This window comes from Paramormyrops kingsleyae, chromosome 11 (assembly GCF_048594095.1).
Source record: "Paramormyrops kingsleyae isolate MSU_618 chromosome 11, PKINGS_0.4, whole genome shotgun sequence".
Taxonomy (NCBI): domain Eukaryota; kingdom Metazoa; phylum Chordata; class Actinopteri; order Osteoglossiformes; family Mormyridae; genus Paramormyrops; species Paramormyrops kingsleyae.
In genome coordinates, this window is record NC_132807.1 from 17,382,474 (window position 1) to 17,406,754 (window position 24,281).

At 49.6% G+C, this 24,281-nt stretch overlaps 2 protein-coding genes across 4 annotated transcripts in view; one reads left to right on the forward strand and one right to left on the reverse strand.

Annotated features, from left to right (window-relative positions):
• Window positions 1–8,795, forward strand: part of LOC111847773 (Krueppel-like factor 13) — a 17,799-nt gene extending 9,004 nt beyond the window's left edge. The window contains exon 2 of the mRNA XM_023819260.2: window positions 1,704–8,795. Coding sequence (XP_023675028.1) covers window positions 1,704–2,008 — 305 coding nt within the window. The 3' untranslated portion in view covers window positions 2,009–8,795. The remainder of the gene's footprint in view (window positions 1–1,703) is intronic.
• A 7,470-nt stretch (window positions 8,796–16,265) lies between these two features.
• LOC111847005 (OTU domain-containing protein 7A-like) overlaps window positions 16,266–24,281 on the reverse strand; it is a 49,615-nt gene continuing 41,599 nt past the window's right edge. For all 3 annotated transcript variants that reach the window (XM_023817821.2, XM_023817812.2, XM_072718163.1), the window contains 4 exons: window positions 23,615–23,764; window positions 18,950–19,064; window positions 18,437–18,521; window positions 16,266–18,355 (listed from right to left, as the gene is read on the reverse strand). In XM_023817821.2, coding sequence (XP_023673589.2) covers window positions 16,835–18,355; window positions 18,437–18,521; window positions 18,950–19,064; window positions 23,615–23,764 — 1,871 coding nt within the window. In that variant the 3' untranslated portion in view covers window positions 16,266–16,834. The remainder of the gene's footprint in view (window positions 18,356–18,436; window positions 18,522–18,949; window positions 19,065–23,614; window positions 23,765–24,281) is intronic.

Genomic DNA, 24,281 nt, shown 5'->3' on the forward strand with positions numbered 1-24,281 from the left:
GCGTGTGTGTGTGCGTGTGTGTGTGTGTGTGTGTGTGTGTGTGTGCGCACGCATGCATGCTCCTGAATTTCCTGTGTGCCGGGCGTCTAACACTCTGCCCATCTGGAGATGAGGGTGCTCTCTGCCATTTGAGCTCTGTCACTCTATGGCTTAGTGGTGGTTTGGAGGGGGAGGGGGGGGGTCCTCTGCTCTCTGGTTTCCTACCCTAGTTTGTGTTGAATTTGCACCATGCTGCTTGATTGACTTGTGTATTGTACTTATATAACAAGCATAGCTGTGGATGGTCTGTGAGTGACGCTTGTTTTCAGACTGACCCTAAAACACTGAGTCTGTCTCCTTCCATCTTATAATAAGTAAAAAAAGTCTCGTAAAGTAGATGTGCTGTTTTTACTGAAATGTGCTGCCGGACTACGGAGAGCCTCACATCTGGATTCGGCCCCTTCCTTCTAAATAAATTCACCAGTGACGTGGCTTTATTGTGTTATTTTAAACCGTGATGTAACTGAGTGAACCACGAAAGAACCGCCATTTTGAAGTCAGGCACGGCTCACAAAATGCTCGATTAGCCGGTGTCTGCCCCTTTCTCACGAGGCAGAGTGACAGCCCCCCGGGAAACGCTGTGTCCCCCCCCCCCCCCCGTCTGCTTTCTGGAGAATCGCGTCCCACCACGGTGAGAGGCTTTCGCGTGTCGTGTACAGTCATGTCAATACGGGACTGGCTGCTGATTTTAAGGTCATTATCTGGCAGCCGACTAATGAGCCTGCCTGTCTGGCTCCTGAGAATAAGGCCATGACTGAAAGACGTAGCGCAGCACTTCTCTGAAGCCCCCGTCAGCATTTAAAGGTGCCAGGAACCCCAGTAGCTATTCAGATGGTCGTGCAGTTTGGGGGGCGTCCCCTAGCACTTCCCCCACCCCCCCGCTGGCGTGGGCCTGTACTACGAGAGGCTAATTTCGCCTTTTTCTGCTGAGAAGCCGGTATTTCCCGCAGAGTCACGCTACCAGCCCTCGGTGAAAACGCGTTTTGCGTAGCAAACAGTTATAAAGGAACACCCTTTTAATCGATGGCTGTGGTGTTTTTATGGACCCTAAAACAAGCGCTGACTTCCCCTTTCGCTCCTAGTGCGATAAATAGCAGTTTACATTGTGATTAAGCGTCTGGTTCCACCAGCAGGCTGCAGCCACGCTTGGCACACCTGCTGGTCAGTGGCTACGGTAACCGCCGGCGAGGGTGGCTGCACCGAGCACATTCAGCTGGCTTATAGCATTAGCAGTTTGCAGGGGGGTGATTTTTGTGACTCCTCTGGGTGAATAAGGTACTGTTAGCGTTTCATGTGTTATGGTGCCCAAACAAAAGACCTTCATTGTTCATCCATTTTGTGGGAGGCTTGGCCAGTGCTGCTGGTCCAGCTGGCTGATATTAGTCTGTGTGACTCTGTGGTCGCATTTCGGGGCTGTCTGATGCTGGAGACCCAGGTATGAAGGCGCTCGCCAAGTACCTATTTAACGCAGCCTTTGAGAGGCTGGCATAGCCCCCAAATGTTTTAGAAAATAATTAGCTAGTGAGTAAAGTCAGTATCTAGCTAGCTGGTTAAAAGAAAATGCCGTTTATTTAATATTTAGTGTAGTGAATGCCTGTGGCCAGCAGGGGGCCCGCATGGTATGAATGGTGGTAAACGCCGGTGTCTGTTTTGCCGTCCTGCAGGAGAGCGGCCCTTCCCCTGCACCTGGCCGGACTGCAGTAAGAAGTTTGCCCGCTCCGACGAGCTGGCGCGGCACTACCGCACGCACACCGGCGAGAAGAAGTTCGGCTGCCCGCTGTGTGACAAGCGCTTCATGCGGAGCGACCACCTGATGAAGCACGCCCGGCGCCACTCCGGCTTCGAGCCCGGCATGCTGAAGCGGCCCTATGGGCCAGCCTTGGGCGTGGCCGCACGCACCGGCTCGCTCAGCGACTACAGCCGCTCGGACGCCTCCAGCCCCACCCTGAGCCCCGCCAGCTCACCTTAAGCCACACCCCCTCATCCAGACCCCGCCCACCCACCTTAAGCCCCACCCGCACTTTCCTTCCTGGCCAGACGGATGGCCGTGGGCCCCGTCACTCGCGTGTTGCACACTCGTCCGCTGCCTCCTAAGCGCTAATCCCCTGTTCGCTTGCTGCACTGTAAATAACGGCCCTGTTGTAGTGCAATCTTTTGTGCAACTCAAAAGAAACAGAAAAAACCAAAAAAAAATAAATAAAAAAAAATCGAAAACACGCCTTCCCCAGAAGGCCATCTTTGCTTAGTATTCAATATTTATGTACTGTTTTTAGCTTATGGCACTCGCCGGGGTATCGATAGTGTTCTTATTTAAGTTTTTCTTTAATTTTAAACAACTCATTTCAGGTTTAAAAATAACAACAAAAATTAGCAACAAGGAAAAAAAACAGACAGATGAATCGAGCGGTATATAAAGTATTCTTCACCTTTATTTAAATTGGGGAGGGGGGGAATCACATCTACACCTCAGGATTCAGGACAGTTGTTTTATTACTACTTACTTGACTGCACAATACAAACATCACTTTACTCCGAAATTCAACTGGGTTGAATTTTGTTCCCCGCTCAGGGACGGCCTTGCTAGCTTGAAAGAGTGAATGCAATGAAGACAAACACACAGAAAGCAGCCTTACACTCAACAGGATTTGCACTCTTTTTTTTTTTTTCTTTCTTCATCTGTTAGTTTTCACACTGGGGGAAACTAGCACTGGATTAATGTCACTCAGCCCAAGGTTTAAGTTTTGCTTTTGTTCCTATTCGCCCTTGAGACTTCATTCTTGTTTCTCCGTTTCTCAGTGTGTGGGAATAAAACCGGATCTCCATTAAAACACAACAACCTCAGTGACTCCATTTCTGTTCTCTTAAAGGGAAACATCTCGGACATGAGGCGCGGGTCTCGCACCCCAGGTTATTTGTCCTGCACTAAAACCTGAACCTGCCCAGCCAGAATAACGATCAATGGGATTTTAAATTTAGATAATTGAAGTTTCAAAGCAGCTGTTTACAAATTAAGACCTACACATCCAGCAATACAAGGTGTCAGTGTCTGTTTGTGGAAGAAAGGGACTTGCAACAGTTAACGCCCAACCCCCCCCCCGCCGCAGAGCACATGCCACACCCCCCCAAGCCAACCCGAGGGTCACATCTGCGTTACAGGACATCGTAAACCACTGAGAAGTGGCTGTTTCCTCTTCCTGTCCCAAAAGACTGGCTCCTATCAGCTGTAGGAATGTGTCCATCTTGCTGGACTTGGGGGATCTGATCGCTAGCCAATGGTGCTGTTTGGCTTTTCCCGTCACTCTCAAGCTGCCGTTAGAGGGACACCCCACTTGGGGGGCAGGCCACTCTTGGGCCCAAAGGACTCCAGGCCCCTGACAAGCTGGAGGATTTTCGCAGATTCCTGGCAGGGCACCAGCGTCTAGTTAGCGACGGCTATCTGGGAGAGACAGTGGGGTAACCCTGATCCAGAGGCCCTAGATAAGGGCCGGCATCACCGGGAGCTGACCAATCAGAAGAGCCCACACCCAGCTACACCCCTGGGTCACAACGGAAACAGGACGCCAACTGCCAAGCCTGAGAAGAGCGCACTGCAGCCTCTGAGGGCTTAGCGACAGGGGGGTTAACTGGATCCTCACTGGGGAGATGCAGCAGCGGGGCGCTGTCAACTCTGCCCTGCATTGCATCGTGGGTACTTCACCGAGGCACGTTGGTAGGGGATCCACGATTTCTGGAAGGGTGGGGCACTTTTTGCACGATTTCAGGAAGTCGACTCACCACGTTACCTGCTGCACCACTGTCCCATCATGGCGCATTTAGACAGCGAGGGGACGGGGAGGGGCTGCTGGCTGGTACTGCAACCCCCCCCCAGAGCCTCCAGAGTTGCATTAAGAGACTGCAGCAGGGTAGGGGGAGGGATCCACATCCACTTTGTTGCGGCTGCTTTAGCATGTGGTAAGAGTACATTACCTCTTACCTCTGAAAGCTTTCCAACAGCTGCTTTTAAACTCTCCCTCTCATTACATGCTGCCTCTGTGCCCCCCTCCCCCGCTTAACGCGTCGCCCTGAAACATATCAGTCAGCCGGCAGAAGGGAAGAGTGTGGCCGATTCACACTGATGTTTCCTGGGTATAGCAATGCAATAACTCTGCTATAATCACACGTCCCTCCCTAGTTCCGGGAAAAGGCTGCAGAGCCCCACGGGCACTCGGGACATAGCCAGAGGACAGAGGGCCATGCAGCCTGAGTCATGTTAACCCACTGGCTCACTCCTCTCTGGTCAGTGCCCCCCCCCCGTCGGAAAGGCACCGCTCTGCTGGTGTGACAAGGGAAGCGGATCTAGGACCATGAACGGGCCCCCTTGTCTCCCCACCTCCACCCAGGCCACCTCTCCTGCCCCCCCCCCCCAGCGTTTTCCTTAATAAAACACCCCTGCAGCTGCCATGTAAAGCCAAAACCAGCTCCAGCCGGACGACCATTGCGCATCTAGGGATTCCTCTGTGTGCCGAAACCGGAGAACGACACGCTTCTCTTGTGTCCTAGGAATCGCCGTAAGACTCAGCTCTACCCACAATCCCCCTCTGCCTGTCACATGATCAGCAGTGACCACTAGTCACATGATCAGCAGTGGCTGGGCTTTAATGGCCAGTCGAGAATAAACATGACGAAATCTGCCACTCATCAACAGGAAGTAAACAGGGAAGATTCACAAGCGGTAGTTTGATTTATAGGTTTATCATATATAGATGCCTAGATATATATAAACCTATATATGTTAATAATACTTGAAAGAGAAAAGGTTATTAGAGGACAGTCTCCGGTGTTCGGATGTCTTGTGCTGTTTGCTACATGAATAATGCTTTAGGGCTGCCACTGTACAGTTACACGCCCCCCCAATCAGCTGATCCTCTGTGGCCCCCATGCACCTCTCGACACTGCGGGCCAGTGTAGGAGCAGACGCATGCAGAAAGCTCCCCGTGCCTCTCCCAGGCTGCACGGTAATCCCCGCACCCTGACCACTCATTACGTCGCCGCTCTGCAGGTTCAGGGGGAATCGGCAGGTGACCCGCGCAGTGATTTTCCCTCAGAGCCTCACTGCGAGGCCTTACTGTATCACACTTACTTGTCAGGTTGTCAGCGGCTGGCTTTTGCTAGCATACCGAGAGAAACTTCCAGAAAGAGGGGTGAAACATTCAGCGCTTCAGCTGTCCTGCTTTTGTTTAATACAGTTTCTTTTGTTTTCACTGTAACAAACTACTTGAGACACATGAGAAATGCCAATTTCTAACTGCCTGACGTGTAGCTCATCAGTATTTATTTAGTGCTTGGCTAACAAATTAGCATTTAACTTCATGGTATTGTGGGAATATTCATTTTAATCTGTATATGTTCTTTTAATGGGTTGTTTTTCCCCCAAATACTTTTACTGTTTTCATGTCATGTTTTGATTATTGTGATTATTATCTCTCTGTTCTGTATTCTGTCTGTATTTCCATTATTTGTGTTATTAATTCAGCTCATGGCATCGTCCTGTCATTCCCCTCCCCAGACACATAGAGTAATGAATACTGAAAATGAAAGCGCATACTCTCCTATTTTACGCAGAGACACTGAATTTTATTGTTGTTATAAATATTATTATTAATAATGATATGCTTTCCTGAATATAAAGGTTTCCTCTGTCTCTCAGCACATGGGGCACAGGAAGTAGCATGATGTGACAGGAAGTACCGTGACCTGAAATGAGGGGGGAAATTGCGAGACATATTAGCTACTCGGTTGCATTTCTACATTATCCACCCGCGTAACCATAGAGACCACAGCATTGTGATGTACTACATTATACATATAAATATATTCGTTTTTACTTAGTTGCTTCTTTTTATATGTGCCGAACTATATGGGGAGCATATAATACACATACTGACATGGCGTTTCTGTGCCCAGTGGAGAGGGGAATTCCCGAGCAGTTTGGCATTCTTGTCCATTTGGGTGTTCCCAAAATCACAACAGCATACCGAGGGCACTGACTTTAATCCGTTTCAAATGGCCCATGTCACACGGCTGTATGACTGTATGTTAAATGTGATTGTCCCCTTTTAGCCGCTTACCCCGACACACAGTCGTCACAGATCTGCCGTCATATTTGCCGCGAGTACTTGACGTTATCGGTGTACTGCGTGTGCTTCAGGATGACGTTACAAGCCGTTTGAAATCAACTTTAAACTTGTGTGCCAAAGGCATGTAGAAGACCATTCCATTAATGTTATAAGACGAAATTGGAAAAATCTGTAGTGACGTTTCGAAGCATAACAGAACATGACTCTTTTTGTATGAATGACAGATAGACTTGTGTGCAGGATTGAATGGGTTTTTTTTTGTGTATTAAATAAATCAATTTTAGTTTTAAAACTGCAGCTGACTTGCTAGTAATGCGCTTTGATACATTTGATTCCAATAAGATGTTGAATTATCATGCTGTACAGGATAAATGTAATGCAGTTTGGTATAGCGGATCTCTGGTTAATTCTTCTGCTCTGTACAAGTCTGTGTCTGTCCATTCCGAACCTGCCAGCATCACCACATGCTGTCCAGAGCCACGCAGTGTACCACAGCTTCATTTTAATTGTATATATTTATTTTTTACATCTTCTGTACATCGACTGTGATTCATTAATTATAAGTCTTTGTGAGTAATAGACTTGGTACTTTTTTTTCTTCAAAAATGTAAACGTTGGCTTTTTTATTATTATTTTTTTTAGTTCTTTTGTTTAGTTTAGTCGTGTTTTTCTAAGAGTGTGCTTCTTCTCTGTCCAGTAGGCTGGTTCCTCAGGCAAAGCTTCTGCTGTTTTGTTTGAAATCTGAGCTCTGTGATAAAAGGGAATTTGGAAAAACTCACTCACTGTCCGTCGCGTCGGGCTGCATCGTCCTGCAGCCCCAAGCCCTTCCCGGTGATGGCTGAATGACGAGGACTTGGGAGTTTTGTCTCCTTGGATACTGCTGCTGGTGGCCGTGGAAGGCACCTTTGCGGTTGCTCTCCACTGCATGCCCGGTGTCCTCTGCAGTGGACATGGTGTGTGAAGCAGCTGTCAGCAATGTGAACCAGAGTAGTAAAACCCCTTTGCTCTAAGCTGCATCTGGGCAGGTGCCCGGGGAAGCTTACGACAGTATGAGATGAAATCGGAGACAATTGATTAACCAGCAATGCCTGTCGGCTGGCATGAAACGAGTGAGATGATATGCTAGTATATGTGTTGCAAAGAAGTAGACTTACTAACCATGTTGAGTTAGTTAACCCTCCTTATTTCATGTAGACTACATTCAGGAATCGTAACCAAAGGAAAGATGAAAGATGTCCCTATGATGTTTGGTGACTGTATCCAGACATCAGCGTGAGAATCTGCACAGCCGTCGAACGGCTCCCGCATCCCCACGTCCGTGCTGACGCGCGGTCGGCTCCGCCACCTTCCTGCACGCCCCATGGCACGGCCCGCGTTTCCCCCGGCGATCCCCTGGGGTCCGCGAGTGATGCCGTTTTTGCTGGTGCGTCTTCACCGCACCTCACGCGCGCTTCGCCACAGGTCCGTTGGGTGAGCCTTCTGCCGTGGCGTTTTCTTTAAAGATCTCCATGTTAGAATAGGACAATTCCAGAAGCCATGTAATCATTTCCTTGGTTTTGCTCAATATCTGGACGTATTGAGGCCTGATGAGTTATTTTTTTCGATGCCTCTACTGCGAAGACATTTACGCCGTGAATACGTGCACATTCACTAATCCGTGAAGAATGTCAGTTATACCCAGTCATTGTTTTTCATGGATTATCTGAGCAGGGACAGTAATACTGCATCAAGCAGTTTGGAAGCCTGAGCTGGTAACCAGCACGCTAGTGACCACGCTTCGAGAATCCCCATCCCCATATGCCTCTTTTAGCGGATTATATTTGGGCCTCAGGTCAGTGGTCGTCTCGAACACTGTGATCATACACAGATGTACAAATAATGATGTGAGCCAGTGGAAATACAAGGTCAGCACTGGCAGAGACTAAAACAATCCAGCGCCGCATTCAGATGGTGAAGCCTGGACCTATAGCGTAGGTCATGTCTCACCCTGAAAGCCTGCGGGACAGCGAATCCAATGGCAATACGTCTTAAAAGTGTGACATGTTGGATCAATCTGTTCCCTTACGCTCCCAGAGTCAATGCATGGTTTTAATGCTGTCTGGCCTGTATCCTCCAGCATCGCATAGGATTTAATAATTGCGAAATCTTCAGTGTGGCTGTAGACCTTTGAGCAGTACCTGCCCTCTAGATTTCCCCCTGAACAAACTTGCCTTTCTGATGGATCTCTCTCTCTGTCTTTTGTACATCACCTGCGATGCCTGTTCTGAGCATTTAATGGTGCTTATTTGCTGCCCTGCACCAGTGTTCCCTGCTTCGTGAGATAACTTCGGCCAGTTCAGTTCCTCCTCTCCCGTTACCACAGTAAAGCCGTGTACCGTGTAACATACTTCTCAATCAACCAAATCACTACGTTGAAGTATTGCCGTTGTACAGTTCCATAAATGATATAGATCTTAATGTGCTGGTCTGTTGTCGCTCTGCTGTACCTTTTTATGAAATTATTTTTTACTTGTTAGACAATATATTGTGACTATGTCCTATGCAAAAAAATTAACAAAATGTAAAATATTGTCTGTTGTCTTACCTTGTATGCATGAATTAGTGAAGTTTACATTTGGAAATAAATTCATAAATAAAGGATTTAGTGTTGTGTTGATTCTTTACAGCCCTATACACTCGAGCACTGTAATAGTGTACAGTATATCTTGCTGGTATTTGCACATATGAAACAAGAAAATGGTAGGAATTCACAATGAAAAAAGACTATAATATCAAAATTTAGCAGAAGGAACAGAGTTGGCAACTAGGCCACACAAGGATCCTCATCTGTGAATCCAGGAAGAGATGACTGAGGTCTAGGCCAAAGCCTGTTGTAGTGAATTAAGCAGAATCTTCGCAAATATATACTACAATGTTTACATTGAAGAGCGCATTTTAAATATAAGATAAAGTGAATAAATATCCAGTTATACAGAGACACTTATGTGGATCCAGTCAGAGACCAGAATCTGAATGCCCTCCCAGACAGAGCAGGCCTTGATTCAGACCATTACTCAGACCACTAGGCAGGCCATGATTCAGACCGTAAGGCAAACCATGATTCAGACCACGAGGCAGGCCATGATTCAGACCATTATTCAGAAAATGAGGCAGGCCATGATTCAGACCATGAGGCAGCCATGATTCAGACCATGAGGCAGGCCACGATTTAGACCATGATTCAGACCACAAGGCAGGCCATTATTCAAACCATTATTAAGACTATGAAGCAGGCCTTGATTCAGACCATAAGGCAGGTTATGATTCAGACCATTATCCAGAAAACGAGGCAGACCATGAGGCAGGCAATGATTCAGACCGTGAGGCAGGCCATGATTCAGACCATGAGGCAGGCCATGATTTAGACCATGAGGCAGGCCATGAGGCAGACCATGATTCAGACCACAAAGCAGGCCATGATTCAGACCATTATTCAGACCACGAGGCAGGGCTTGATTCAGACCATTATTCAGACCACGAGGCAGGGCTTGATTCAGACCATAAGGAAGACCATGGCTTCATCCCATTTGCTTCACTAAGTATATGATTACACACTACCACACTTGGCAGACGTGTTCCTGAGCTTAGCACAAGAATTCAAGGGTGTTCAGTCCCTCAAGTGCAGCATGCTTAATTTTCACTTTATCCACACTTTGGCAAATACTGCATGGAAGTGGTCTTTTGGCTAAGTATATAGACCACAATGCACTGCATCAGTGAAGACTGTTTACTTTGAACATGAGGAAGTCTGTCAGCACAGCAGATCGCAACATGCTTCCTAAGAAGTGTTAATGTAAGTGCGCATAGTTGTACAACAAATGATTACATACCCTATGCTACAGTGGACATCCTCAAACACAATTAGCACAAATGATATCACAGTTCACACTTCAGCTTTTTACATACACTTGTACACTTTGCTTATTAAATCAATGTACATCACCAAAGTGTGTGTAGTATCAGTGCACTTGCACTCAAGTGGTTAAATGGGAGGAAGCCCATGACTCAGATGATAAGGCAGACTGTGAGGAAGACCATGATTCAGACCACAATGGGCACATGACACAACGTACCTGAAAATTAGCATCAACTTTATTGACCAGTTTCACTGCATTTTCTTTGAACTGGAAAGATCATGGAGTGAGCTGTTTTTTATTTTCATTTTAAAAGTGAGATTTTCAGTAATATTTGACATCTCACATCACTTAATCTTAACTGCTGCTGTGAATAGACAATAAGAAGTTAATTACACAAATTAAAAATGCATGTGAAGATATCGAAGGCTGGGTGCCAAGGAGGATTTTTAGACAGGAGGTGAAAGGGATATGATTGTTTGACGGTGGGTCTGGACAGATTCAGTCAGGGAATGTCCTGTCATCCAGTCAGATCAAGAGTGGGTGATTAATTAACCAATTAGTGCAAGAAAGGTAGGTAGAGAGGCTGCAGCCGGAGGCTTTTGTGTTTAGTAAATTACTGGTGGCAATGGGGTGGCACACTGTAATCCAGAACATTCTTTATGGCACTGCTCTGTGCCAGATGTGCTTCTCCATTCGATTCAGAGGGAAAAAGAGCTGAGACACTTGGAGAGTGTAGTTAGAGCCATCGCTCTTCTAGCAGTCGGCAGTCTGTAAGAATGGCTGCTGGGATATCCAGCATGGCACCAGTACGTCGCAGGCTGCCAGTTCTCTCACACGCTTGAGGACCAGCAGCAAGAATATAAACCGAATTAGGAATGAGGCCGGCTGCCATTCACCAGGCGATCATCTCCGCCCCCGGAAGGAGCGGGGGAGCATGCTAGCTTAGAGCCGTGACTGTCAGCAGCTGCGGAGGTGTCAGCAGACGCCTGGGCTCCGTGGTAGTGGTCGGCCACGCGCCGCCATTCCTGTCAGGTCACATGATCGTCCCGGGATAAGAGTGGCTCTCCCTGTCCTTATCTGCCCCTCCATCTTCTTGCAGGTCCCACTCACAACTGTACTGGCCTCTTTCAGTGGCCATTTTAGTTTGGCTGTAACCATTTTAGTTTGGCTGTAACCGTCGCTGCACGCCGCATATTCTGCCTGGCTGGGGGGGGGGCAGGGGCAGCCGGCTGATGTCCCCTGACCCAGGACGACACCAGTCTCATATATCTGCCATGCAGGGACAATGCGAATTTCACTTCCTGTTGTCTGCACTCGAATCAGGAAGTGCCCATTGTTCCTTTGTGTGAAGCTCGGACAGCAATGAAGAAGGTTTGGTTGCCACGGCATTACGTCTGGAATCTTTATGTGTTTCATGTGGATATGGGGGGGGGGGGGGGGGGGGGGATTGCATGGCTGCTTTATCTCTGCCACCCACCCCCGTTTGCATGTGTTTCAACGTTATGTGACCTCCCCCGTCCCCCTGCCACAAATACACCGCCGTGACCGACTTGGTGTGATTAGCTCATTACAGGTTTCCCATTGTGGTGAGTTTGGAAAGAGGCTCAGTTCCTTTCACAGGCTGCTCCCTCCCCCTCCCCGGAAGCGCGTCCCCGTTCATCTCCCGGCATTCAGATCCCAAATGTGAATCACTAAATCCAAAGTGTAATAGGAAGGGCCACTAAAAATAGCTGGAACACGCTGGGTACTCCGCACTCAGGCTAGTTATCTGCCTGCTGCCTCTCTCTGTGCCAATCCCAGCTTCCCACACGCTGACACCAATGTCAGACAGCGAGCTGGAGCACGCATTTCCAGTACCGCCGCCGCGGTTGACGCACGCATAACGCCGCCCGACTTACTTTTTTTTGTTTGTTTGTTTTTCAGTCTCCTAGAGAATTCAGAGGAGGGCGTCTCTGCGTACTTTAACGTCGATTAACGTGCCGTCCAACAAGCCTGCACAAGAAGCGGGATTTTATTTTTTATCTTTGTGCAAAAGAAACACACTTCAATCACGCCCATTTAGAGATCGTTAGGGTAAAATGTCAGAAGAGCTATTGTACTTTTGGATCCGTATGCATGCTTTTAATAGTATGGTGGAAACCGCTTTTTAATTTCCAGGTGAGGCTGAATCTCCTTTGTTCTCAGTGAACGGGCATCACCTCAGACCGTTTGCATACAACGGAAACAGAGCCAAAACCATAACCTGTCAATTAGCAGCATAAGGACATAGCATAAGGAGAAAAGTAATTTATTTGGAGAGCTACACTGATGACAAAAACGAAAGGAAGTAGCACTTAATGGGAGCATCGAGTGGGCAGACGCCCATAATACTGCAAATCGGCTAGGAATAGGCATGATGATGTGTGTGTGTATAAATATATATATATACACACACAGACGGTATATATACATGCAGCATATGTGGGTGCTTTAAGCAGGAGGGGGGAACTGCAACAACATTTACATGTGGGAATCAGCGTGTCTGACACCAGAACTGACAACGTGTACCGATCGCAAAGCCTCCCCCGGCACGACTCAGGCTGGGGGCGGGGGTTTCTGTAGTCGTGCCGCTCTTTTTGTGATGCACGGAAGGTCCCGGAGCCCCCGGCCCGCCCCCAACCTGCCCCCAGCGGCGCCGCGCCGGGATCCGGCTGCCCTGCGAGCCGGCGTGAGACTGAGGGGCCGCGAGTCGGGGTGTCTGACAATGCAGCGGCATTTCGGCGCTGAACAGCGTGCGATTCCTCCCGCGATGCGTGCGAGGGCAGGCGCCGGAGAGCCGTCCAACACCGCCCACTCTGCAGCGGGTGGCTTCGCAGGCCTGTGTGCCGGGGAACAGGATGTGCTGTGAGTGCTCGGGCTGGCAGGGGCCAGCGGGCCGCTCTCAGCACCGCCTCGCTCCGTGGAGACCGCGGCTCCACTCCGGGGGTCGTTACCATCCGCGGCCCCAACACACCGGCGCCGCTGGAAGCCTACCCAGATAACAAGTGTTGCATAACCGGGACTCTTGATTTTCTGCTAGTATATTATATAAACGTAGATCTTAGGAAACCTGTTTGGAAAAGTGTAGCTTGCAAAAATTTACTCATTAGCTTACCAAATATTGTGTGCACCAATGTATACAAAACTAATGTTTGGTTCTGTAATATATTAACATTTATTACTGTCTGAATGTGTTTGTGGGGGTGGGTACTGCAAAGGCTTTTGAAAAGCACATTATAAAGCCAAATGCAGTCTGCTGAAGTGCACGCATTGTGAGCATATTATAAATTCGTTTTATTTTAATCTGGACCCTCCAATAATCTGATCACTTAACACTGATATTTTTCAAAGGCACGGCCATGTTTTTCAGCAGAGCAGGGCTGATCACGTGACAGGCAGCGGCGACAGCTGCTTTCATTACGACATGAAAGGCAGTTTTTAATTAGGGTCTTTGATAATCAGTTGTTGGGACACGGCACCCGGGCAATGGTGGGGGGGCAGTGTCATACAGGACCTGTTGCTGGTGGTGGGGGCTTCTGAGCTGTATCAAGATCGGACTGGAGCAATTATTAACGTCGAGCCTCGGGATTACGTCGATCACAAAGTTCTGGTGGAAACACATCATTCACACAATTGTTGCCTGTCTGTTAATCTTTCCTGAAAACTGTAGCCTTCCCTCAGTATTATCGCTTCACCCCCCCCCCCCCCTCGCTGGCAGCGTGAGGGCACGGAAAGTGCCGGGTGATGGCAATGTGGTGCCATATGCGAGGGAACAAGGCAGAATGCGAATGAGATGAGCCCCCCCCCCCCCCCAGACCGTCTGACAGGGGGGGTTCACTGTCTGCTCACAGATACACAGATAGCTGGGGGAGGGGGCGTCCGTGAAAATGTGACAGCCACTCGCTTGCTGTAATAAATTTGCTTCCTATGCTGGTGATCCTCGTGCAAAGTGCCACAAGCCTGGTAGGACGCAGTTTAGGGGAGTCGTACCGAGCAGCAGCGGCACTGTGCGCACAGGCGCCTTTTCACGGCGACTACGGACCGTCTGAGAACGCCTTCGTGAATGCGGGGGTGTCATTTGCTATGTGTTGGAACTCACTGCGAGCAGGAGTCGGTCTTGTTTCTGGGGCTCCCTGTTCTACCTCAGATGTTTTACAAACTAAATGGCGAGTAGAGTCAGAAGATAATAGCTGGCTGGTTAGCAGATTATCTCCTTCAGCATCTCCTAAATATGAAACATGCTTATTCAATATTTGGTGTGACTGTTTGTGGTCAGCAGGAGTGACGGTAAATACCACTGCTGTCCATGGGTTATATCAAGGCGGTGCTGGCCTGAAATTGGGAATGTGTACAAAATATTAACAATTAAACAGTTTATGACCTGGCCAACTTACCTGTGACTGGCATTTTGCATGCTAACGTACCACCATCGCACAGTATGACCATTATCCTTCTCAGAATGGACCATCCCCAGAACATTCTGGGCTTCTTACACAATCCCAGCAGGCATCCTTACATGAAGGTTAAACACTACTGTACACTTAGCTTCACAAAAAATGTATTTTAAAACATATTTCCTGGAGTTTGATGCAAAATATTAGCAACCTTTGAAGATGACAGGTGATCCAGTGATCCAGGTCATGGATGATCCAGTGATCCAGATCTTTGCGTTAAATCAAAGACGCACACTGCTGCATAATTCAACAACTGCTTCCATCAAGGTCCATTTTGAATATTAAATATTAAATCAAAACTCACTGCTCCACATATCATGTAACAGGACATATAATTTGTGTGCATCCATTAATTAAATGTAATTATATGTACTGTGACACTGTATTAATTGAAGACGCTCTCTCATTTACACCCTGCACTTTTAGAAGGAGACTCTCTGGCATCATGGGATCAACCAGCCGTTTGAAGAACACGACGGCATAAAATGAAATGGCATAAACCTCCTTTCATTTGATGTATAAATTGCACAAATGTTAATGAGCTGTAAGCACCACAGATATTCAGTAGCATTCAAATATCTAGTGACACTTCACATTCTGTAGAAAGTTCTGCTTTTACGTTTTTATTTATTTGGCAGATGCTTTTATTCAAAGCGACATACAATTGAGAAAGCAGGGTCAGACCATCCCTGAAGCAACTGGGGATTAAGGGCCTTTCTCAAGGGCTAAACGGTGACATCACTCTGTCGACACTGGGATTTGAACCGGCAACCTTCTGATCACGTTGTGCTTTATATCCTGTAAAGATGCTGCTATGCGAATGATGTCAGCACTGCTTTAATGTCACCCTGATCCCCTTATGATGTACCTACAGCTCAGGTAAAAAGCTCCACTACCCACTTAATATTAAATGTGACCAAATATATAGCAGAACACTCTTTCACTATGTAGCCAGAATAAATATGCTAAATATTGCTTTATGGCATTTTGTGAAGATATAAAAATATTTTTTCTTCTAATATTACAATTTAAAGTGGCTTGTAAATTCCCAGTGTTGTCACATTCTCTAGTCCAGAAACAACACACTACTTTTTTAAAGTATAAGCTATTTTTTCATATTTACATCAGTACCTAATGTGCAAATTAGATATAGAGTAATTTAGAGTAGTGTAAAACTTTCAAATGAATACAAGATCATATTTCCTGTGTCTGATGGTGGTCCTATTACATACGAAGGAAGAGGGCTGACAATTTGGGACAGGAACCCTGACAGCAGCTGAAATGGCGGCTCCGTAGCTTTGGCCAGGAGACTCTGAACCCACCGCTATGATAAAGACTGTATTTCTGAAGCAGATGTGTGGATACGACAGCCACAGGAGCTACAAGTGCAGTCTGGGCCTGCAGGAAAAGCTCAGAAGTACGTTGTGCCATGTTTTGGTGTTAGCTTTCAGCCCTGGCGATTCCCACTGTCTTCCAACGGCTGCATAGAGCGAACTTTACTGCTCATGCGATTTTTACTTAGACAAAAATGATCTGAGGGCAGAAGGAAAAATGACTGGTTCAGAGAGGTAAACTGAACCAATCATGTTTTCCTTCTGGCCTCAGAACATTTTTGTTTAAGTAAAACTCCCACGAGCAACCTCACTGCAATCTTGCATATCTAAGAACACTGGAAAATATAATGGAAGCCTTTGACTGCCTAGATAGGTCATTTAACATCATAAATGAAAATACATTACACGTGCTCATGAACTGATTTTAATTGTATTCAACTAAAACCGCCCATACTTGGCTGTGGTATGACAAAATATGCTATCTGCTGAAAACATTAATGCATAGGGAAAAAAACATCTTCACACAAACTCGACATCAAGACACCAGATAACTTATTGCTTTTAAAAAACATGTTGCACTTATATTTGCTCTCTATGCAACTTACTTCCATAATTAAATTAGTTTTACGAACAAAATCATTCAGCTGTGTCATATTGCATCTGAATAAACTGTTCTAAATGGAGGTTTTTGTGATGTTGCACATATGCTTCACAAACAATATGATGCTGTAATATGGCCCTGCGTCATCGAATAAAAGATTTTACTTTAAAAATATATAAAATTCGTAATCTGAGTCATAAATAAAACAACAAAAATCTCTGGCCAAAGCTGTAAACCGATTTCAGCCACGTTCGCTTTGTTATCGGGCGCAAGAACAAAGAGGGGTTTCCCGGACGGGCAGGAAGCTGGATGCCGGGCTGCCGCTGTCCCCAGGGCCTCGCTGAGGCCGTCTGCACCAGCGGCTGCATCACCAGGGCTATCCGGGCCGCTGCGCCTTGCCGTCGCGCTCCCTGCGCCGCAGCTCCTCCCGGTAGCAGTACGAGCAGTAGTTCTCGGTTTCTGGCCTTCCGTAGAAGGAGCAGTTCCCCCGTTTGCAGCGTTTCTGCTGCAGGTAGTAAAAGGCGCAGCTGGTGCCGCGGCCTCTGGGCTTGTCGCGGCTCGGCCAGGCCCGAGCGGGCGATCCCTCATCCAGGGGCTCGCCGCTATTGCTGGCCTCGAAGCCGTTAGTATACGTGTGGGACTTGTGCTCCCCAGGCATGCTGTAGGGGTCACCGGTGCGGGCCCCCGGCACGTGGTTCCCGGGCGCCCGGTTCGGGCTGTGGCTCTGAGAGGACAGCGTGCGGTTCTGCTGGGGGTAGGTGGCGCATGTCTTCAAGCTGCCCAGTGCCGGCTTGCGAGTCTCGCTGGGGAGGGCGGCCGGCTTGCGGGGCTCACTAGGGAGGGCGGCCGGCTTGCGAGGTTCAATGAGGAGGGCGGCTGGCTTGCGGGGTTCACTGGGGAGAGAGCTTGGCTGTAGATGGATGACACTATGCCTCTGGATTGGGGGTGTGTGGCTGTAGTGGACGGACACGGGGATGGGCCCAGGTTTTTTAGCACCGTTACAAGGAGGGGCCAGCGTGGGGCTGTTCCTCTCCTGCGTCTTTACGACTGGCTGTGAGTTATGGCTTTGGTGTAGGAGGGGGGAGCCGGCTGCGTCTGGTGAGCCGTGAGGCTTGTCCTTCTGGAGCAAGCTCTCCTGCTCAGGCTTCCTTGCCACCATGCCGTTGGGCAGCACTTTCCTCTCTGCGTCCTTCCTCTTCTGCTCCTGCTCAGCACTGAAGCGCTCCTGGGCGTTGGCCAGGTAGAAGTTGATCATCTCCTGGTGGAACTGGTGCCGGCGGCTAGTGAGCAGCAATCCGGCCAGGATGAATTTGCGCTCACCCAGCATGGCCGCCCGCAGGATGCTCAGGCTCAGCTTGACGTCGGCACTGTACTTCCATGGGTCCGCTGCCTTGTCGCCCAGAGGCCTGCCCAGCATACCGAGCTTCTCTGGGGGGGAGGAGCCCAGTGGCCCCTCAATGGGGGAGGGGCTGGTGGTCTTCTCTGAGGAGGATGTGGTGGTTGAATGGCCCGACTCCTCCTTGCTGCCTTTTTGTGATTTGAGGTCCTTCTTGCGGAGCTTCTCGCCGTTTTCGGTGTTACGCCCGTTGGTGGAGCTCGACCTGCTGATCTTGCTGTGGACCAGTCCCCCCAGCCCCCCCATGTTTTTCTTGAGTTTAATCCCCAGCGTCCTGCTCAGGCTTCCCAGCCTGTTGGCCACCGAGTCGACCCGTGTCTTCTCCTTCTCCCTCTCCTTGTCCTTGCGCTGCTTGTCCTTCTCCTTCTCCTTGCTGGATTTGCTATTGTTGACGTTGGAGTTGCTGCAGATGGAGTCGCGGTCCGAGTCGGCGGACTCTGCCAGTGACTGCACGTCCTCTCCGGCCGAGGCTGTGGGAGACTCCGGCTGGGCCAGGGGAGCCTGCAGATCGGAGCAGACAGGGACTTAGAGAGTGCCCTCCTGTGGTCACGCTAGAGATGCCGACGCATGGAGGAACGTTACCCTTGTTTCTGATGGAATTCGGATCCACGTTACATTCATGTAGCTGTGCAGAAGGTTGAGTTTGGCTTCCAAAGACAGGATGAGACTGGAAAAAATTAAAAGAGTTCAATTAAAATCACGCCGAATCAGAACCTGTAAGGAGTGTTAGTGTTTGTGTACCTTAACATCATAGGTGACACTGAATCTGGAGCCACACAGAATCCTTACTCCTTTAGTTTGTCCACAGATTTTGCACACTGTAGCACAGCTATGTGGATGTGGCCCTAAGGTACACCTGTCCCCCCTCCTGATCTTCCCCGCATGCTGGCCCTTTAAATCCATCTCAGTGCTCCAGATTAACACTCGTGGGGAGAACTCCTGACTGCGGCTAACCACTCATCCTCCAACTGGCACAGTTGCTGTGGGCCTCCAGCCTGACCATGGCTAACTCCACCAGTGTCTGGCTGAGGCCCCCCACCCCCCCAGGGACGTCCTGTCCCCCCCGATCCAGAGGCAGAGAGTGACACCGCTTACTTGGCAAGCTTGCTGCTGTCTCCATCGTCCTTCCCCCACACCCAGTCCTGCCCAGGGTCCACAGCGAAGTGGAGAGCCAGCAGCTTGTGCTCTGAGTCAGTCAGGGGAATAACAGCTGCAAGGGAGGGAAGGGTCAGGTACAGAAGGACAGACAGACAGAGGCAGACAGAGAGGCAGACCGACAGAAAGGAAGACAGATAGAAACAGAGACAAGCAGACAGACCAAGAGACAGACAGAAAAACAGACAGACACACAGAGATAGAGACAGACAGGCAGGTCAGGACTGCCAGGGTTGGGGTCTGTCTCAGCTCAGACTCCTCCCCCATCCAGTTTGCTCTGGGTTAGGGGACGGTGCCAAACCACCCTCCACGTTCCTGTGCTCTGCACCAAGCTACCTTGCATACATTCTGACACACCGAGATGTTGAAGCCACCTCTGCACAGAGGATGAGCTGCACGCCATCCCTAGGCAGCACTGCTGTGGATGCTCCCGTAACAAGATCCATTCGCAGCTTTGCGGCGCAGTACAGCCTTGGTGCCCTGCACTACGGTGCTAGGGGCTCTGCTTAGTTTACATGGCCCCGAACATAGAAGCGTGGTCCCCCCCGGATCACTCAGAAGCTGCGCTGCTGCTGCTGCATGTCTGTGTGCTGATAATGCAGGGACATGTGACAGTGGGGGAGACACCTCCCTGCCTGCGCCACTGTATCGCATTACTGACATCCAATTAGCATAAATCCTGACTCCTCATGCAAAGCGGCTAATAATCTGCATCCCAATGGCATTCGAGGCCTGGACCCGCCAGAGCCTGGAGAGCGGCGGCATTTCTGAAACAGACTGACATTTCAATCAAAGGCAACTTTTTAATGAGTGTCAGACAGTGTGTGAAATACAAGGCCGGCACAGTCTGTGCCATTTGTTCTTATTTGTGTTGAAGTTTAGATTTAAATTTGAAAGCTGGCTGGGGGTGTGGCGCTGTGCCCTCCCTGTGGGGGGCAATTCGTGACTCTCCTGCAGCAGACTGGGGGGTAATGCATTTTAGCACATCAGCCAAGCTGAAACAGATGCATTTCAGTTTAGTGTCTTTCAGTTTAGTGCTGGTTTGAGAAACGGGTGAGTTTGTACATGCCTGTTTGAGCTATGCCTGCCCCGTGCTAACCACCATTCTAGCCCCATGCTAACCCCGTGTTAACACCGCATTGACCCCATGCTAGCCCTGTGCTAACGCCATGGAACCCACGTTAGCAACGCGCCAACCTCATGCTAACCCCTGCTAACACTCCATTGACTCTGCACTAGCCCTACGCCAAACTCGCTAACCTAAGAAAAACATATGCAAGCTGGCACCTTCAGTAAAAGAAGAACCCAAAAGCTGCCCAGGAGAGCCAGTGTAAACAAAGACGGAGACGCGGGAGGCTGCTGACGCTGTACGGAGATGTGCGTTCGAGGTGCCAGTGGCGTGCGGGTCGCGTGGGGGGGAGATTCGGGTCACCCCCAGGCTCCTGTCACAGCTGCTCGCCAAGCCTCCAGCCCAAAGCTGCCGTACAGGCCGTTCCTGCTTTGTCCCGCTAGTCGTTCCCGGTACGGCTCGGAGGAGCTCAGGCACTGTATTTACTACCGCAGTTGGCAGCGGTGGAGCCCTGTCCCGAGACGACCTTCTCGAACTCTGTTTGCACAGATGACATCACAGCCCTCCCAGAAATGTGAGCAGCGTGCCAGCTGCTATTTGGACGGCTTTTTGGAAACCGCCAAGGGTGGCGATGTGGAGGAAATGATAGGGCAGAGCTGGCCCAGCGAGGGAGGGAATAAAGAGTGTAAACAGACACCGGGGCCTGTGCCGTCTTGCTGAGACCTGCTGCTTCGAGTAATCGGCACCTCCTTTCACAGTCGAGGGTAAACGAGGAGCGCACAGATGCATAGATCGATTATGGCCATCAAAGAACACACAGGATGAAGTGTCTGCCATGTACAGGGCAGAGAAGTCTGAGAAAATGGCTGCCCTACCCAGGGGTGTGAAAACTCCCAAGCAGCAACTGCTCAGGGGAGTACAGTACATAACGGTCTCCTCTAGTCTCTGGTGAAAAAAGAACTACACTAATATTATAAAGGAACCAAAACCCACAAATATCTCCTTCGAGCAAGGGTCAATTAACAGCAGTTCTCAACATTTGCCTGATACCTGGCACGAGATTCAGACGTTATTTTGAAAAGTTTAGAACCAGCAGCATGTCATGATTTGAGACTAGCAGCTGAAAATTGTAAGTTACATTGAAATATAAGAAACCTGCAAACCATACATTTATAGCCTGGCTTAGACTGGAAAGAAAAATAGAAGTCAGTATAATGAACATAAATTTACAGATGGATGCATGTAATGATTTTTTTTTACTGGAAATAAAGCCAGACTATAAGCCAGACTGAATTAGTTGTTTGATTTAACACTGCTTAATCCTACTTTAGCCACCAGGCAGTATCTTGGCCTGTGCTTCCTGAAAGGTCATACTGGGGCGCCCTCTGGTGGATATTTTAATAAGTACCGGCAGCACAATCAAGTCAGCCTCTGCATTGCATTTCATGTCTGTGAGGCTGGATTTACAGCAGGTTCCTTTAGTTCAATGTATCATGATACACATTTTTCATTTATTTATTTATTTATTTATAAAAACACTTTACATGTGAAATTACACACTGTCAAAAATATGTAAGCCCTGCAGTCTGACAGCGTTTGGATGTCTGCCCTTCAAAGCAAAAACCACGGATGACAATGTCACCCTCAGTACCTGCTCTGTCTCGGCATCCCAGGCATGTGGATACCACATTTGCACGGCCACATGAAAGATTTCTGTAAACAAAAACTCTGTGTACTGCAGACTGTGCCGCACACTGCCGAGGGCAGCAGGCAGGCAGCCCGCTGTCTGGCTCAGTGTTCAGGGCTGTTCACGGGATAAATATGGAGACCTTTTCCATATTTATGTGCGGATTAAAGCACAGCTCATGCCAAAGAAAACCTGCAGCTCTCTGGGAACCGAATCTAAAAATAACGGTAGAAGTTTACATGGACAGACTTCTGTCATACTTCTGTAACCGCAGAATCACAAGCGGGCATTTAGGGGGCGGGACAGCTGGCACGCCTTCACACGCACCGCCATTTTGGGGTTAGCGAGGGCTTATGGCAGCAAGGGCAGAATGAGGCATGCGGGCACAGAGGGGGTGGGGCCTTTCTGAGAGCCATGGGGGGGCACAGAGGGGGCAGGGCCTTTCTGAGAGCCAGGGGGGGGCACAGAGGGGGCGGGGCCTTTCTGAGAGCCATGGGGGGGCACAGAGGGGGCGGGACCTTTCTGAGAGCCATGGGGGGGCACAGAGGGGGCAGGGCCTTTCTGAGAGCCATGGGGGGGCACAGAGGGGGCGGGGCCTTTCTGAGAGCCATAGGGGGGGCACAGAGGGGGCGGGGCCTTTCTGAGAGCCATGGGGGGGCACAGAGGGGGTGGGGCCTTTCTGAGAGCCATGGGGGGGCACAGAGGGGGGGCGGGGCCTTTCTGAGAGCCATAGGGGGGGCACAGAGGGGGCAGGGCCTTTCTGAGAGCCATGGGGGGGGGCACAGAGGGGGCGGGGCCTTTCTGAGAGCCATAGGGGGGGCACAGAGGGGGCGGGGCCTTTCTGAGAGCCATGGGGGGGCACAGAGGGGGCGGGGCCTTTCTGAGAGCCATGGGGGGGCACAGAGGGGGCGGGGCATTTCTGGGAGTCATAGGGGGGGCACGGGGGGGCGGGGCATTTCTGAGAGCCATGGGGGGGCACAGAGGGGGCGGGGCCTTTCTGAGAGCCATGGGGGGGCACAGAGGGGGCGGGGCCTTTCTGAGAGCCATGGGGGGGCACAGAGGGGGCGGGGCCTTTCTGGGAGCCATGGGGGGGAATAGTGGGGGCAGAGCCTTTCTGGGAGTGACAGGGGGCACAAAGGGGTTGGGGCCTCTGTGAGTGTCATGAGGGCAACGCAACGAGGAGGTGGGGCATCTGCGAGAATCATGGTGGGCATCAAAGGGGCGGGGCCTCTGTGGGAGATAACTGAGCAAAACACTTCAGGGGGAGGGGCCAGTCCAGGTCCAAAAGGCCACTCAGATGTGGGCCCGCTCTGCTCTAATTGGCGTGGGTTGCATGTACAAGCCTGGACAGTGCCCTCCTTAGTCAGGAGGGCATGCTGAAACACCGGCCATCTAACATGCAGCACTCTTAAAAAGTCAGAATCTGCCTCTTACACTCATCTGTGGAGAACTGGGATTTCATCCTGGTTAGTCTCAATGGGGATCTGAGGCCTGGAAGGGATGCCAGTCCATGACAGGGCACACACACACGCACACACACACACACACACGCACACACACACACACACACACACACACGCGCTCATATAATACTGAATGTGCCGACTAGAGATGCTAGGCAGCATAGTTGCATGTATTTGCACTGTGGGAGGAAACACAGGAGGTGGGATTCGAACCCCTTTCCCTGGAGGTACTGACAGCAGATTTTCCCAGCATTAGCTGCCTCTCACACCAGCTGGCACCTTGTACTACTCATAGATACAGAGTGGAGACTCAGCCCCGTCACCCTGCCTGGCCCCTGGGGATGTGGCCCCTGGGGATGTGGCCCCTGGGGATGTGGTGGCTGTACCTTGCTCTCGCTGTTGCTCCTTCTGCTCCATGGACACCAGGGCGGAGAAGTGGGCCTGGTCGTATGCCAGCACCAGCGGGGAGCAGTGGCACCGGTTTGGAGGGACCTCCAGGGGGAGGTAGAGCCCCCCGAAGGGGATGGGAGCAAACGCTGCAATGACAGGCGGGGGCGGGGGGGGGGGGGGGAGTCAGCACGCAGAGCAAAGCAGGCCGCTGGGGCTATGTGGCCTGCATTCAACATAGCTGCACAATTAACTGGTATCTGTAAGCGGTGAATTAGTCACTGTTACTACAAGTAACAGGGTCAGAAACACTGAGTAAGAAAACTGGCCCCAACAAAGTGACACAGATATAACAAACGAATAGCAGTGACGGCATGTAGTGATTAAAGCAAAGCAAAATAAAGTAAAAGATGTCATCGAAAACTTATTTTTATTTGATATGGGTATTGCACAAATCGTGCGGTTAAACAATAAGTTGAGTTTTTTTTTTTAACATAACATAACTTAAAAATGCATCAAAATGGCTACAGTTACTACAAGTACTATTCTTACTTACTCATTCATAATTTCCACGTGAAAATTGATTAAAATATCTAATTAATCGCAGACTGCTGCTTGTACATTCTACCCTCTAGCACATTCTGGCTAGTAAGTGAGGATTTGGCA